Source organism: Rhipicephalus microplus, chromosome 3 (assembly GCF_043290135.1).
Source record: "Rhipicephalus microplus isolate Deutch F79 chromosome 3, USDA_Rmic, whole genome shotgun sequence".
NCBI classification, from domain to species: Eukaryota; Metazoa; Arthropoda; class Arachnida; order Ixodida; family Ixodidae; genus Rhipicephalus; species Rhipicephalus microplus.
In genome coordinates, this window is record NC_134702.1 from 139,167,259 (window position 1) to 139,180,947 (window position 13,689).

The window sequence follows — 13,689 nt, forward strand, 5'->3', positions numbered from 1 at the left end:
GAGGGTCGTAGATTCTTATATGAAGAATATTTGAGAACTGATCAATTTTTTTGGCTGTAGTTTTCACATAAGCAACTCAATTTTAATGTGTTCGTAAAGCGAGCTTTGCGATAGATACAAAAATCAAAATGAAGCCATCACGTGCTTTTGCCAAAAGCCTGCCGTTTGTTACAGACCTGCCGGGTTAAAGCTAAAAAGTAAGCAGTTCTTTTGATACATCAGTGATCCTAGGTGGCCCCTCATCGTCAAAAAACATGCAAGGCAATGATACTGCGTGTAATAGTGAAAATACCATAAACAGTCTGACTGAGTGAAGACCCCTCTCGTGCACACACCGATGCAGCTAAATTTTTGCAACATAATCAGTGCAAGCTACGTTTCACTGGACTCCCATTTTATCATTATTATTATTATTATTATTATTATTATTATTATTATTATTATTATTATTATTATTATTATTATTATTATTATTCAGCCTGACTACGTCAACTGCAGGACAAAGGCCTCTCCCATGTTCCGCCAGTGAACCAGGTTCTGTGCTTGCTGCTGCCAATTTATACCCGCAAACTTCTAAATCTCATCTGCCCACCTAATCTTCTGTCTCCTTCTAACCCGCTTGCCTTCTCTGGGAATCCAGTTAGTTACCCTTAATGACCAGTGGTTATCCTGTCTACGCGCTACATGCCCGGCCCATGTCCTTTTCCTCTTCCTTATTTCAACTATGATATCCTTAACCCCCGTTTGTTCCCTAATCCACTCTGCCCTCTTCTTGTCTCTTAAGGTTACACCTACCATTTTTCTTTCCATTGCTAGTTGCGTCGTCCTCAATGTAACCTGAACCCTCTTTGTCAGTCTCCAGGTTTCTGCTCCGCCGCTAAGTACCGGCAATATACAGCTGTTATATACCTTCCTCTTAAAAGATAGTGGCAATCTACCTGTCATAATTTGAGAGTGCTTGCCAAATGGGCTCCACCCCATTCTTATTCTTCTAGTCATTTCAATCTCGTAGTTCGGCTCCGCGGTTATGCTCTTTCACAACTTCTGCACTATTACCTATCTCGAAATGCTGCTCTTTTCCGAGGTTGTTGTACATTATTATTATTATTATTATTATTATTATTATTATTATTATTATTATTATTATTATTATTATTATTATTATTATTATTATTATTATTATTATTATTATTATTATCATTATTATTATTACTATTATTATATTATTATAATATTATTAATATATTATTATTATTATTATTATTATTATTATTATTATTATTATTATTATTATTATTATTATTATTATTATTATTATTATTATTATTATAAGTTACTTTGGATGTTTCACATATCAGTAACTGTCAGTATGCTGTGTGATGTTAATTATGTCTTTGTAGTAAGCATTTCTGTATGCCCATTCCTGCTTAAGACCTGGTAAAGAGGTCAGCAGTATGTAATAAATAAATAAATAAATAAATAAATAAATAAATAAATAAATAAATAAATAAATAAATAAATAAATATACGTTGCTCTATGCGCAGCCTGCTTTCCGCAATGTTGTACATGCATTTATTTAACACTGGCTTTCTATATGCTTTCTGGTGTATGCTGCTTTTTTTTCGTTTTTTCGTATCGCTCATGCCCTTCTTTTTTTTCTTTGTTTATATAGACCGAGACTGCATGTCTTTAGGTTATTATTAGTATTGTTCTGTGAGTGGTCACGCGAATACCGTACGACTGTTTGTGGACAGGTCAGTTGATTGATTGATTGATTGATTGATAGATAGATAGATAGATAGATAGATAGATAGATAGATAGATAGATAGATAGATAGATAGATAGATAGATAGATAGATAGATAGATAGATAGATAGATAGATAGATAGATAGATAGATAGATAGATAGATAGATAGATAGATAGATTGATTGATCGATGCAGCTTCATGACGAAGAAACGGCCGTGACTTCGTACAACAGGAGCGCGCGCAGTGTACTGCTCCGAGAGGCTACGCAGGATTACGTCGCCTACACAGGACACTACGTGTTTGGTGTGGTCTTCCGCGGTGAACGGTAAGCGCTTTTTACCTCATAGCACCCATGACAGCGATGCTGCACAGAAAAAAAAAGACAACTTCCCACAAGTCGTGCCAAGCCTGTAGCAAGAGCTGAGTTAGGCGGCCATTGTTTCCCTTTAGTTTTCCCCCTGGCTCTCTGGTCACATCTTTCATTCTTCGCAGTGCACAGTGTTTTGGGGGACCGGCTTGTCGTCCAACTGTAGATCTCATGTGGGTCAACATCATGCGCTCGACAAAAGCCTGAAAAAAGGCCAGCAACATTCAATACCCGGTTTAAATAAGCGAACTTTATTATAATTAACGGCAGTAGCCAAAGACGTAGTCGCAGTAACTAACTTAAAATGGCTGAAAATGGTCCGGACGCATGCGGTCGACACCGACGCCACGTGAGCGAGGGCGCCACCACCTCGCCAAAGCGGGTAATTCTATCTCGCAACAGTGCCTTCGTTTAAACATCTGAAGGGGCAAGCAACCTCGCTGCAGATGACGCATATTTAAACTGCCGTAACAAGCAGGAAGTGATAAGGCGCAGCAAAAATTAGCGCGCATGTCGCACACCGATTTTGCGAATCGCCCTAATGAGATTCCACACAAGCCGGAGAAACCACACATACATCAAACATTGACGCCATGGACAGTTTGGTAAACGGAACAGTCGGAACTTTACGAAAGATAATCGCTGTGTCCGCGGTATGTAGGCACTTTATCAGGTCGCACAGTAGTAGAACTCCATTTAATGGAGGATCGGAATCGCACCAATCAAAACAGAAATTTTTAACGAAAATGTTTTATGCCGTGGTCCACCATGGCTTCTTTGACATAATTCCGTCGTGGATATGACGTTGGAAAATATGTACTAACAGATTGCAAAGGAAAAAAAAAACGACTGGAACAGACTCTCGCGTGGGACGTCGAACCAGCGCTTTTCAAACCACAGAGCGCGGCGATATCCACTAGGCCACAGATCGTACGTTGCCAGGAATGATAACGGCAACCCGCTATCATATGCACCAGACGCCACCTGGCGGTATTCAGAGCTCCAAAACTTTAGCGCGTTTTTGTTATCAGAAGCGAGATGGCGTGACGGGCTCGAGTTGGGTAAGGTCCGTGGTAAAACAAGCTTTATCTAGGGACTTTACCACCCTAATACCAAACGCTCCTCGACTCGACTTTCACCCTTCCACAGAGCTGAGCACTGCGCCACAGCTCGGCTCAAAATGACGCTGCGCTACTCAAGAATCACAGCAGATTATCGCTGATATGCAGTGAATTTCCGCGCCTAGAGATGGTGCTCCCGTCGGCTTTCTCAAGTAAAGGTGAAGCGTTGAGTGAAGGAACGTTCTAGAATACGGGGGTTAGAGTTGATCGCGCTCTAAAAATTGTCGCCTCTTCGCGGGGTGATCTCATGCGCTCGCGCTTATCAGACTCGTATTTTGCGAAGGGAAGCTACCACGGCTGTGTTTATGAATGGAGCACGCTTCTAACACAAGACGAAGTAAGGTTTGTGACAGTTCTTCGCGCTTGTCCTGTGTTTACTTATACGCTCGCTTCATGCGTCTTTCTTTCTGTTTGAACAGTGTGCCTTAAGTGTCGAGCCGCGGCAGTTGTTAGTCCGCGCTCATCTTGTATATACTAATTTAATGCGTGCTGCAACTTTTTAGCTGCTTGCCGTTCTTCACGTCGCTTTGCAATTTGTCTCTGTGTCTGCAACAGGGCCAATAAACGTTCAATTACCTCTGCGAAGACATGTTTCACTTTCATGTTCAACCAATTCTTAAATGGGGGATCAGCCACGTTTTTTTTATTATTATTCAGAGTCCTTTTCTCTGGCGGCTGACCGTGGTTTCAAATTCGGCAACCGCTCGCGCAATGTCAGCATGGCGGCGCATGGTGGCCGGCACTTCAAATTTCACAGCTCCTAGTCGTTGTTTCGCGGAAGTTTGTTAGACAAGAAAACATTGTTGGGCCTCATATAGTTTTGAGCAATCAGTGCTGCCTAGTAACATGAAAGACCAGAAGGGCGCTCGAGCTTTGCATTCAGTGTCAGACACGATTGCGTAATCAGGCCCTGTTCGCGGTGATTCCTCCGTTGCGAGCCTACTCCTTTAGTTGGTGGGCATCTAAACCACACCGCAAGGAAAAGACCATCTGTGAGCATGGGCGTCGGCAGTAACGTACAAATGGGACTCTTGCCCCAATCCAGCATCTCCAGTACTTGCTCTCACCCAATCTGTACCAGTGCTCTCCCTGTGAGGCTGTATACTGGCTCTTTCAAACTATCCTAGATTGCATCCTGCCATTACAGATGTGAAGTGCCCACCACGACATAATCCTTCCTTTAGAGTGATGGCGAGGCAAGCACTACTCTTTGCCCTTTCCGACTCATTGTGATAGTGATAACGTTTCACATATCGCGCATGCTTGCATTAAAAATAAAGTGACATATGGTGCACAGTGGAGGTCCACTAAAAAAAAAAAAAGCTTACGGCGCAGGACCTTAATTTATAGAACGCTGTGCTGGGGTACGTGCGTCGGATCAACAGGAAGTCTGCAGCGAGGAGTCTCTTGACCTATGTTGTGAAACACGTGGTCTTGCAAAGTGATAGGCTGTTTTACTACCACATGAAAATTGTCATGAACGTTATACGAGTACAACCACCAAGGCATTGAAAATACCAGTATGTATTACGCGCTCTGCATGAGCAACCAACCAGATTTAATGTAGATTCATGATCACTGCTGTCCCGAGCTATCAAAGATTCACTATACCTGGCGAGCTCAGCAATCGCAGCATACTATAAAGTTGCGCTCATTTCGATGCACTGCTACCAAGAAACAAGAACCACCATATCCACCACGGCACCAAGAACCAGTGAGCATTACCCCAATGTTTCTTCGCCGTTTCTACGAATTTCTATGGAGTTCGCCTTAAATCAGGCACCTACTGCTCAACTCTCTCTAAAACACCACGATAAGAAAACTGCTACTTGGGGGAAGCGCATGGCAAAGTTTCTGGAGAAGAAAGCATTAGCGACAAAGCCTCGAGCATATAAAACCTGGAAGCAAGTTATTCACCACGACTATCCGCGTGATTATACTCAAGGGCCCTGCAAATGCCACCAGTGTATAAGCTGCAAGTACAACTAAGACTTTGACACTTCCCTTTGGTGTGTACTTATCGACCATCAAATTCGAAATTCGCTTACATCAACAACGTGAGATAGTATTCATTTCATCTGAACGTGATACTTCGATGTGTCGACCACCTATTTTCCATTTTCAGAGATTTTCGTTTTGCACACGTAAACCACCACCTTCTTAAGACTCTCAATGACAGGGTGACTAGGTTGTTCAAGCTAGTTATGAAACTAAACTGACCACTGAATATCAAACGAGTCCTGCTGAACATTCAAACAGACGTCTAGGCTTCGGCCGTAAGCTGTCGAAAGTGTTACATTCTCTCGACGCCCTTGGCAGTCTTGCGCTCTGCTTCATGAATCCTTCAGCAACACATCACATCCGATACTAACGACAGCTCCTGACTTATCCCATTCCAGATGCTGCAGCACAAGAGTTTTAGCCAAATGCAATATACTTGCTGAAAACCATTCCCCGCAGAGTTGCATCTTACAGCCTTTCATTTGCCAGCAGGGAAGCATTTTATGTGTTTCGGCTGACACCGGAGCGTGGCTCTTGAAACGCCAGAAGACACCGGCGTGAATTAGCACAGAACTACCAAACTTTCTACACATTTCAGCCCCGTTGCGTTGAGGGCTCCATAACGTTACGCAACGCTGGTCGTGTCGCAACCTTGCCATCGCCTGCAATTAGTGGCATAGGCATTTTTTAGGGGGGGGGGCGAAGCCCACGCAAGCGCTATGTTCACAGGCACGTTTGTATGGTTGCGTGTACACACATATACACACGCAAAATCGAAAAATTTCGAAGTACCCTTCCTGCAAATGCCAGTGCCTGCTGTACAAAGGCCTCTGTGGCTCCCCAACAACACCAGCTTTGAAGTCACCGTAATAGTTTTGCTCGGTACAACTCAGAACAAATTCATCTGAATCCACAAGTACACACCCTCTGATGGAATCAGACTACATGAATAGAACATGGTCCTTCAGAAACAAAGTGATGCAACAGCACAGAATAATCACACTGAAGTTTTATTGGAGACCAAGTGGTATAGCTCATGCAGTGTTATCCTATACTTTTTGTATTTACCCATCTTGCCCTAGAAAGTGATGCAGTTTACACAGCTTTGTTCACGCAGTGCTTGAGGCTGAAGTAAATGAAAGTACAGTTTTAGATATTAGAAATAGTGGCAGCACATCTATTCTAACGTGTAGGGACAGTGACAAGGCAGTCCTGCACAATTCTGCGCAGTGAAGAGTACATGTAGCTGAGACGGGTGAGTGCTGAAAGCATTCCTGGCAAACGACAGCTTGATAAGAAGTAACGTTGAAGCCAGCTCTGCATGAGCACTGGTCCGGAACGTCATTTTGTTTCTGTCGCACGTAGTAAGTAGTCTTGTAGAAACTAATACATGAAGAATCCGGGTATCCGAATATCCGAACGTGGAAAGATGTGCAGTTGTTACTCATCCGATAAGAATTATCGCACTAAGAGGAGAGTTTTCAGTACTTACAGGAAATGGTGAGACTCCGGAAGGGAAGAGAAGTTAATCCAGTACGATGCATCAGCAACCGGTAATGTGGGAAGACCAAGACCGAAGCGACAAAATATCTTCTAGTCCAGGTGTTCCAGACGACTGGGAGCACTCACACGGACCATTTAGGCTACGATAGTGAAGAATTCTATAGGTGAGAAAGCGACTGTATTTATTAGGCTGATAATTGTCACTTATATCACTAGAAATAGTCTGAAAAAGAATATACCCAACTTGGAACAGCTGGTGCAAAACATACTAGCATCGCAAACTAGATGGAGTAAGACCCACCTTTATGCTTTGGAGAAGGCCGTCTAGGTTTGTAGACATGAGTCCACGTAGTCCACGTAGTCCACTGTGAAAATTGGGATCTGTAGGGGCGAGAAAGTGAAATTAGTCTTGAAATTCTGATGAAAGTTTATGAGTGAACAAGCCAAAACAATGTCATGGCAGTTAACCAGACTATTATAAAGCCATAATCCGTGGTAGCCTGACTGGCCGAAACAACAACGAGTAAACTGAAACACGAGTGAACTCAACAGGACAAGAAACTTGAAAAAAAAATGCATACTAAAATTGAAAACCATAGGTGTGTCTACAAAACATAGTAAGCTACAGATTAAGACATTGTAGTAAGCCCTGTACCGAGGTAGCTTGACGGAACTCATCGCAGACGACGGAAAGCTTGCGAAGCTATGAAGCCCTGCATGATGAATCCAGTGAAAAAAACTGGGGACTGCAAAGTCAGACAGTGCTGTCTTATCACTGCATATTTTAGAAGTAATAGGAAACTGCTTTTGGTTGGTAGCGTATCCATGAGCTAGAGAAGCATGGCAAGTTTTTGAATTTCTTCACTTAAGCACCCCGAGAAAACTGGCAAGTCTTATCAGTGTGGCGGTGACGCCAGAACTGAAGCATGACTGCATGACAGTGGCGCCATAAGCTTAAAGACAATTTCTTTATGGGTTGTGTGTAACACTGACCATATAATAGCAAAAGATTGAAAAGCACTCGTGAAGTTTTAAACGATAGCCATAAAACCACCCATCAGTGTGCTCCCTGAATGAAGGTGAAGAAGGCTGTAGAATACAATATAGACCACACCTCGAAAGCATTTTTTGTAACTTGATTAGGAATCATTGCACCTATGGAAAATTTATAAGCAGCAAGAACAAAGAACCATTTTAATAGATCACCATTCATTCGAAATTTCACCACAGATTACCATATGCATGGAAGCTATGAGAACAACGCCTTGCCTGTGCGGAAGGCGCAGTAAAGTCACAGTGAAAGCTAGAAAAGCAGCCTTTCAGAGTCCTTTCAAAACACTCATTGGCTAACTACTGTAAGCACGCTTGCTTGATACCCACTAGGGCATCAATATTAAATTTTTTGTTGTAGTAGGCTGGAATTCGCTATGCCATTTTTCGTCATTCATCTGAGAAGCGGGGTATCCGCTGAACACTTGCAAGAAATTTTGTGGCGATCGCCCATGCAGTGGCTGACGAAAATGAGGAATTATGGTTGAAGTGGGTCTGCACCACACTTATTAGGGGAACAAGAACAAGCTTTTGTGATGGTTTGGAGCATTGAACAGCCCACTATTTACGCTATTCGCGTTGTGGGACAAGTGGTTCTTTCACTGTTTTCAAACGATTTATGAGCCATATTAACGCGATCGCTTTCTCGACATCAAGCCTGCCTAAGGCAAATGTGACAAGTCACAAGCACTGGTGCAGCTCAATGGTAGAATACCCAGCGGACCCGGGTTCGAGCCCCACTGTGGCATTGGTGCAAAGGTTTTTTTTTCCTTTCAATTTCGTGCGATGTGGTAACGGACACCGGTGGCGGACGACTGCGCGGGACCCGAAAAGTGATTTCATAACTGCTTTCGCTGTAAACCAGTGGCAGGTATAGGCAATTGAAACAATGGCACCACTGTGCTGCTGTTTTGACGAACACCGCACTGTTTGGTTTATGACGAGAAACACATTTAGTATGTCAGTGAATATATTTGTAATTCAACTGCCCGACTCACATTCATCAAGAGGCCCCAGTTGCCAGTGACATCGTCACGAATACGGCGGAAAACTTTACCGGAGACTGATGCTGCAGCACGGCACGCGTGCAATGTGCCTGCCGCAAGCTGCACTTGTCGCCCCGTCGATCCCAGACAGGATTCTTTGCATGAGCTTGTCGAAAGTCAAGCTTACGCGCGCAATCTGTGAAGACACGAGGAAAGTTAGAACACTACAGTAAATAGAAATGGTTCCACAAACGCTAGAGAATAAACAATGCAAGCAATGCAAAATAAACAACGCGAACACCGCAAAACACCACGAACACTACACAGTATAAGAGAAAGAAGTTTCAAAACCATTAAAAGAACCTTTGAAACGCCGTTAAAGAAATGGAAGGAAACCAAAACTCACATGACATGTATGCCGGGGCTCGCATGAAGACGACTTGCGCTCACTGGATGTTTCGAATAGATGACAACCACTCAGACTGTCTCGTGCAGAATGGTGAAACCAGAAGGACCCCTTCAGCAGCACAGTGTCCGAAACCTTGTCATTTGAGCAGGAATTATGCCAAGCAGTGTGATGACCAAGGAAAAGGTGCGAACTTGAAGAGACGTAATAATAGCATTGAGAAGAGCATTCAAAGAACATGCTGCACGAACTAAACCCGCAAGTGATAAGGCAGGGATTGGAGCTAAGATCTGTACAGCTGGCAGGATGCCAGAGGTATGACGTGGCAAAGGGCTGGAACGTGGTTTGCTGCAGCTCCACCGGCCCAGAACACTAGGCTCTGAAAATCGGGGAGTGAAGGAGAGATACAGCCGTTTGGCAACGACACGGTAAAAAAAATGCGAGGCACTCGAAGTGAATAGTTCCCATGACGTGTATACTCACCATTATGAGCAGTTGCGTCGCAACCACGTACGGTCAGCATGTCCAGGACAGCCAGGCTACACCTGCGAGCTCAGCTGAGAACACTGTCAATATCGGTTCGTTGTGAATTGAGTAAAGACGGGACGAGAACTGACGAGATACGGGAGACTGGGACAAGTGCAAAATGAAAACGCGGAAATTCACCACGTACCATGGCCACAGCAGGGCTCAACGATGGGTTGTGGACCGAAGCCACGTTGTTTCGATGGTAACTTCTGACCAAAGCTAAACCGCATGCCGTTTTTCAGAAGCGACTGCCTCGCCCATTTAATTTACCACGCGGCCCCGACGCAACGCAACGCAACACCGAGACGAAACAGTGGCAACGGTACTCTCCGGCAATCGGTGCCGGCCCATCTCCCCGACGAAAACTGAAGAGTGCTGACGCTATGCGGCGATTGAGACCCCGAGCGCTCGACTGAAGCTTGGATGCCACTCTCGTTTCCGCCACGGAGAAGAACCCGCCGCGCTGTGACCGCTTTTGCCCACTACCTTCACTGAGCGGTGAAATGGACCGCAATAGAATTAACCTAGCAGTTATTGCAATGTCGCTAGATAAGAACCCCACAAGCAATACCGAATGCAAACGTGCACGCATTTAGACACTGCAATCAAAAGCTTTGCGTGGCACCCTGACAGCTGTGGCCCACCTGTAGCGGTTAGAAATGCCGAAGCTTTCAGTGAAGAAATGTCCCCTGGTCCATGCGTTCCAAACGACAGGCAGCACTGTCACGAAGCATTTAGGCTACGAGGGTGAAGAATTGTGTAGGGGTGAAAGTAAACGTGATAATTAGCATAGAAACTTTCGCGAATGTCCCTGAATTAGAGCTGAACGAGAAACTACACACAACTACGGGACATGTAGGCTTGAAGTAGCCGTAATATGGCGCACTTGCGTGAAGACAGCCGACAAGAGCCACGAGCTCTAACTCGGGCTGGAAGATGTACCAACAGCGTGTAAGCAGGCGCCGCAGCGTGACTCCCACTTTTATAGTGGGATGTGGCGCTGTCGTCAGTGGCCGCCATCGTCGCCTGGCGGTAATGTTCGAGACGTGTTGTCCACTAGCGCCAGTGGCGTGAATCCGGCGTACGTACCCTTATCACGGTGGCCGCTCCGGTACGCATGCTCTTGCCAACGATGCGAACCGCATCTCTTCTTAAAAGATCGCGAGAAGAGCAGGCCGACGCTACGAGAGGGACATGCCGCATGCGCTTCCGTGGCGCTCGTGACCTACAGTTCTCGAATCCAGGGGCCATGGCTCCAGCTTTGGCTGGCCTTTCAAGCAGTGTGATAAGCCCGAGTCATGCCACGCGTTGCGTGCTCGTGCCGCTGTTAAGTGCAATGCAGCCGCCGCAAGTACGCACGGGTGGCTCGATTGCGAAGATCAATTCGACACCATCGTGGTTCACCACGAGGCGTGTTATCAGCAGCGTCGGCGTGGAGAATTGTTAAAAAAAAGTAAGCAAGAGCAAAATGTTCTTTTTTTTAGGAAAGTTATAGCGAGCAGTGCGTAATATTCGTGCGGCCCGAGAATGTTCACTGTCTACCGCGTGTAGACGCTGTTTTCGGGCCATAATAATGTTCGCGCTTCTGAATAGCGTACTACATCAAAGTGCATCACAAGCGTCGCTGCATTTGTTAACAGCTATCTTACACGCATGTGCAGCGTACATTCTCGTTGTGAAGTGAAGTGAAATGAACTTTATTTGGTCCTGGAGAATTGGTCAAACACCCCCCTAAGAGGGGTCTGCCGCAGTTGCTGACCGCATCCACGCCTTGACTGGAAGACCGTCGCGCTCCGCCCATTCGCAGGCATCCTGGACTGCCGAGCATTGGACTTGTTCGAAAGTCGCGGGCATTCGTCCGCGGTCACAAAAACATAATGGCCGATTCCTGAGATACGGTGAAAATATCGTGTTATGCCGTAACTAATAATAATAATAATAATAATAATAATAATAATAATAATAATAATAATAATAATAATAATAATAATAATAATAATAATAATAATAATAATAATAATAATAATAATAATAATAATAATAATAAAATTAATTATAATAATAATATCAGGGGTTTTACGTACCAAAACCGCGATATGATTATGAGAGGTCAAACAGAAGGGCTAAAGAAATTTACAGTTTCTCGTGTTCTTTCACGTGCACTGACATCACGTGGCACAGTACACAGGCCTCCACTATTCTGCCTCCACCATACCCGTGACCTTAAGGCTCGGAGGAAGGTAATGGTTTTTTCCTTCCTCCATGCCTTCTTCCTCCATGCCTCCAGGGCAACAACCGAGCGCTGCAACCGCTACATTTTAATGCGGTAAAAAAATTCTATTAATCAAAGTCACGTCGAACCGAACCACGGCCCGGAATCGACTTCTTTATCAATGAATTTGTAAAATATGCAGCTATAAAATACTATAGGGGGCCTGCATGGCTACTTTTTTTTTCTAATTTTGCTTGTTACGAGGCTGAGGCATGCGAGAAGTTCGTTCTCATCCGCCGCTTCAAGAGATGATGAAGTGACCTTGCACATTTCGACACCCAAATATAAACATCGATTGATGAAGATGTGTGCCCAATTGACCTTTGCTTGTATTAATTTTAAAAAAAGAAAGGAAGATACATTTTAGGTTGCTCTTGGAACGCGGGTACAACTCGTACAACATCATGGTGCTTTCAATAAATTGATTGGTTACAATCGTATGCAGCACCTTGAGATAGGGTCAAGACATTCCGACAATTGAGATGATTCAGACGATCTTGCTATCGTTTGACCACAATTCTACACAAATAGCGTAAACAACTTGCCTAAACCCCTTCTGAAGGAACTGTTGTCAGTTACAGTTATAAGCAAATGTAAGGTCCAGCGACAGTCGCGGCTGTCGTAACCAAAGAATATTTACGTAGATGCCCCATTTCAGTGCCTTTGCTTGTTGCGGTGACGTCAAACACTGTTCGCCATTTACATGTGGGCTATTTTCCCCGATGACGCGTGTTGATGTCACTGATTCACGACAGAAAACTTGAGCTTCCTGGCAACTTCACAGGAATAAATTCAGGCGTCAATTTTCTGAAAAAACATAATATTTTTTAACACGACAGCGTTACAGAGCTGGTTTCGCAGAAATTCTCGCATCGGCGTCGTTCGTTGCGAGCCAAAAATGAGCGTTGTCGTGACCGAAAAATTAGAAGACATCTAAATAAAATCAAAATTCGGCAGATCTCACGTAAAACGAATAGCTTCGAGCCCTATACATCGGCTGACTCGCAGCAGCCGCTGTCCGAAAAATTGGGGAAAGGGTGGCTCTTCCACTTGCTGTTGACACTCCCACCTCGCTATCACTGCCGCAAATCACAGCTTTTAGCGTGTCAGTGGCTGCTAGCGGTGATATGAGCTCACATTGACGCGCACAGCCACAACTAATCGTCCATTAGGCTATCCAGCTACAAATACATCGGCTGGGACGTAGCCTGCCATGATGCACATGTCATGCCTTTATTACATCTATAGGTTGTACTCGCTGACTATCTTTATACGCATCTTAGAATTTCACTTATTGTTTTCGACCCATTTCTTCTCGTGTTAACATTGCTATAGTGGCCGATGGCACGCTATGAGCAGCCGTTTCACAGATCGTGAGGGAGTGCCGCCAGCAAGACTGCCCACTCGAGCCTTTTCACGGCCGAGCAAGGAAGGGTGTGACCAACTGCAGGATGATGACCCATGCTCACTTCTACTCGTTAGTCAACACATATTACGGTTTAATAGCCACCTCAGGTGTATCATGAAGACTTAAATTTGGCATCAAATTGTTAGGGGTGAAGCTCCTTAAGTCGTGGGTTTGTCCCTCCTAGCTCGTCGTAGTTCGTGACTGCCACGTTCGATGATTCACTGAGCAGGTGAAGAAGGACGGACGGACGGACGGACGGACGGACGGACGGACAGACAGACAGACAGACAGACAGA

General features: G+C 44.6%; 1 protein-coding gene across 1 annotated transcript in view; it reads left to right on the forward strand.

Annotated features, from left to right (window-relative positions):
* The first annotated feature begins 1,939 nt into the window (after positions 1–1,939).
* Positions 1,940–13,689, forward strand: part of LOC142802973 (uncharacterized) — a 59,171-nt gene continuing 47,421 nt past the window's right edge. The window contains exon 1 of the mRNA XM_075888063.1: positions 1,940–2,076. Coding sequence (XP_075744178.1) covers positions 1,940–2,076 — 137 coding nt within the window. The remainder of the gene's footprint in view (positions 2,077–13,689) is intronic.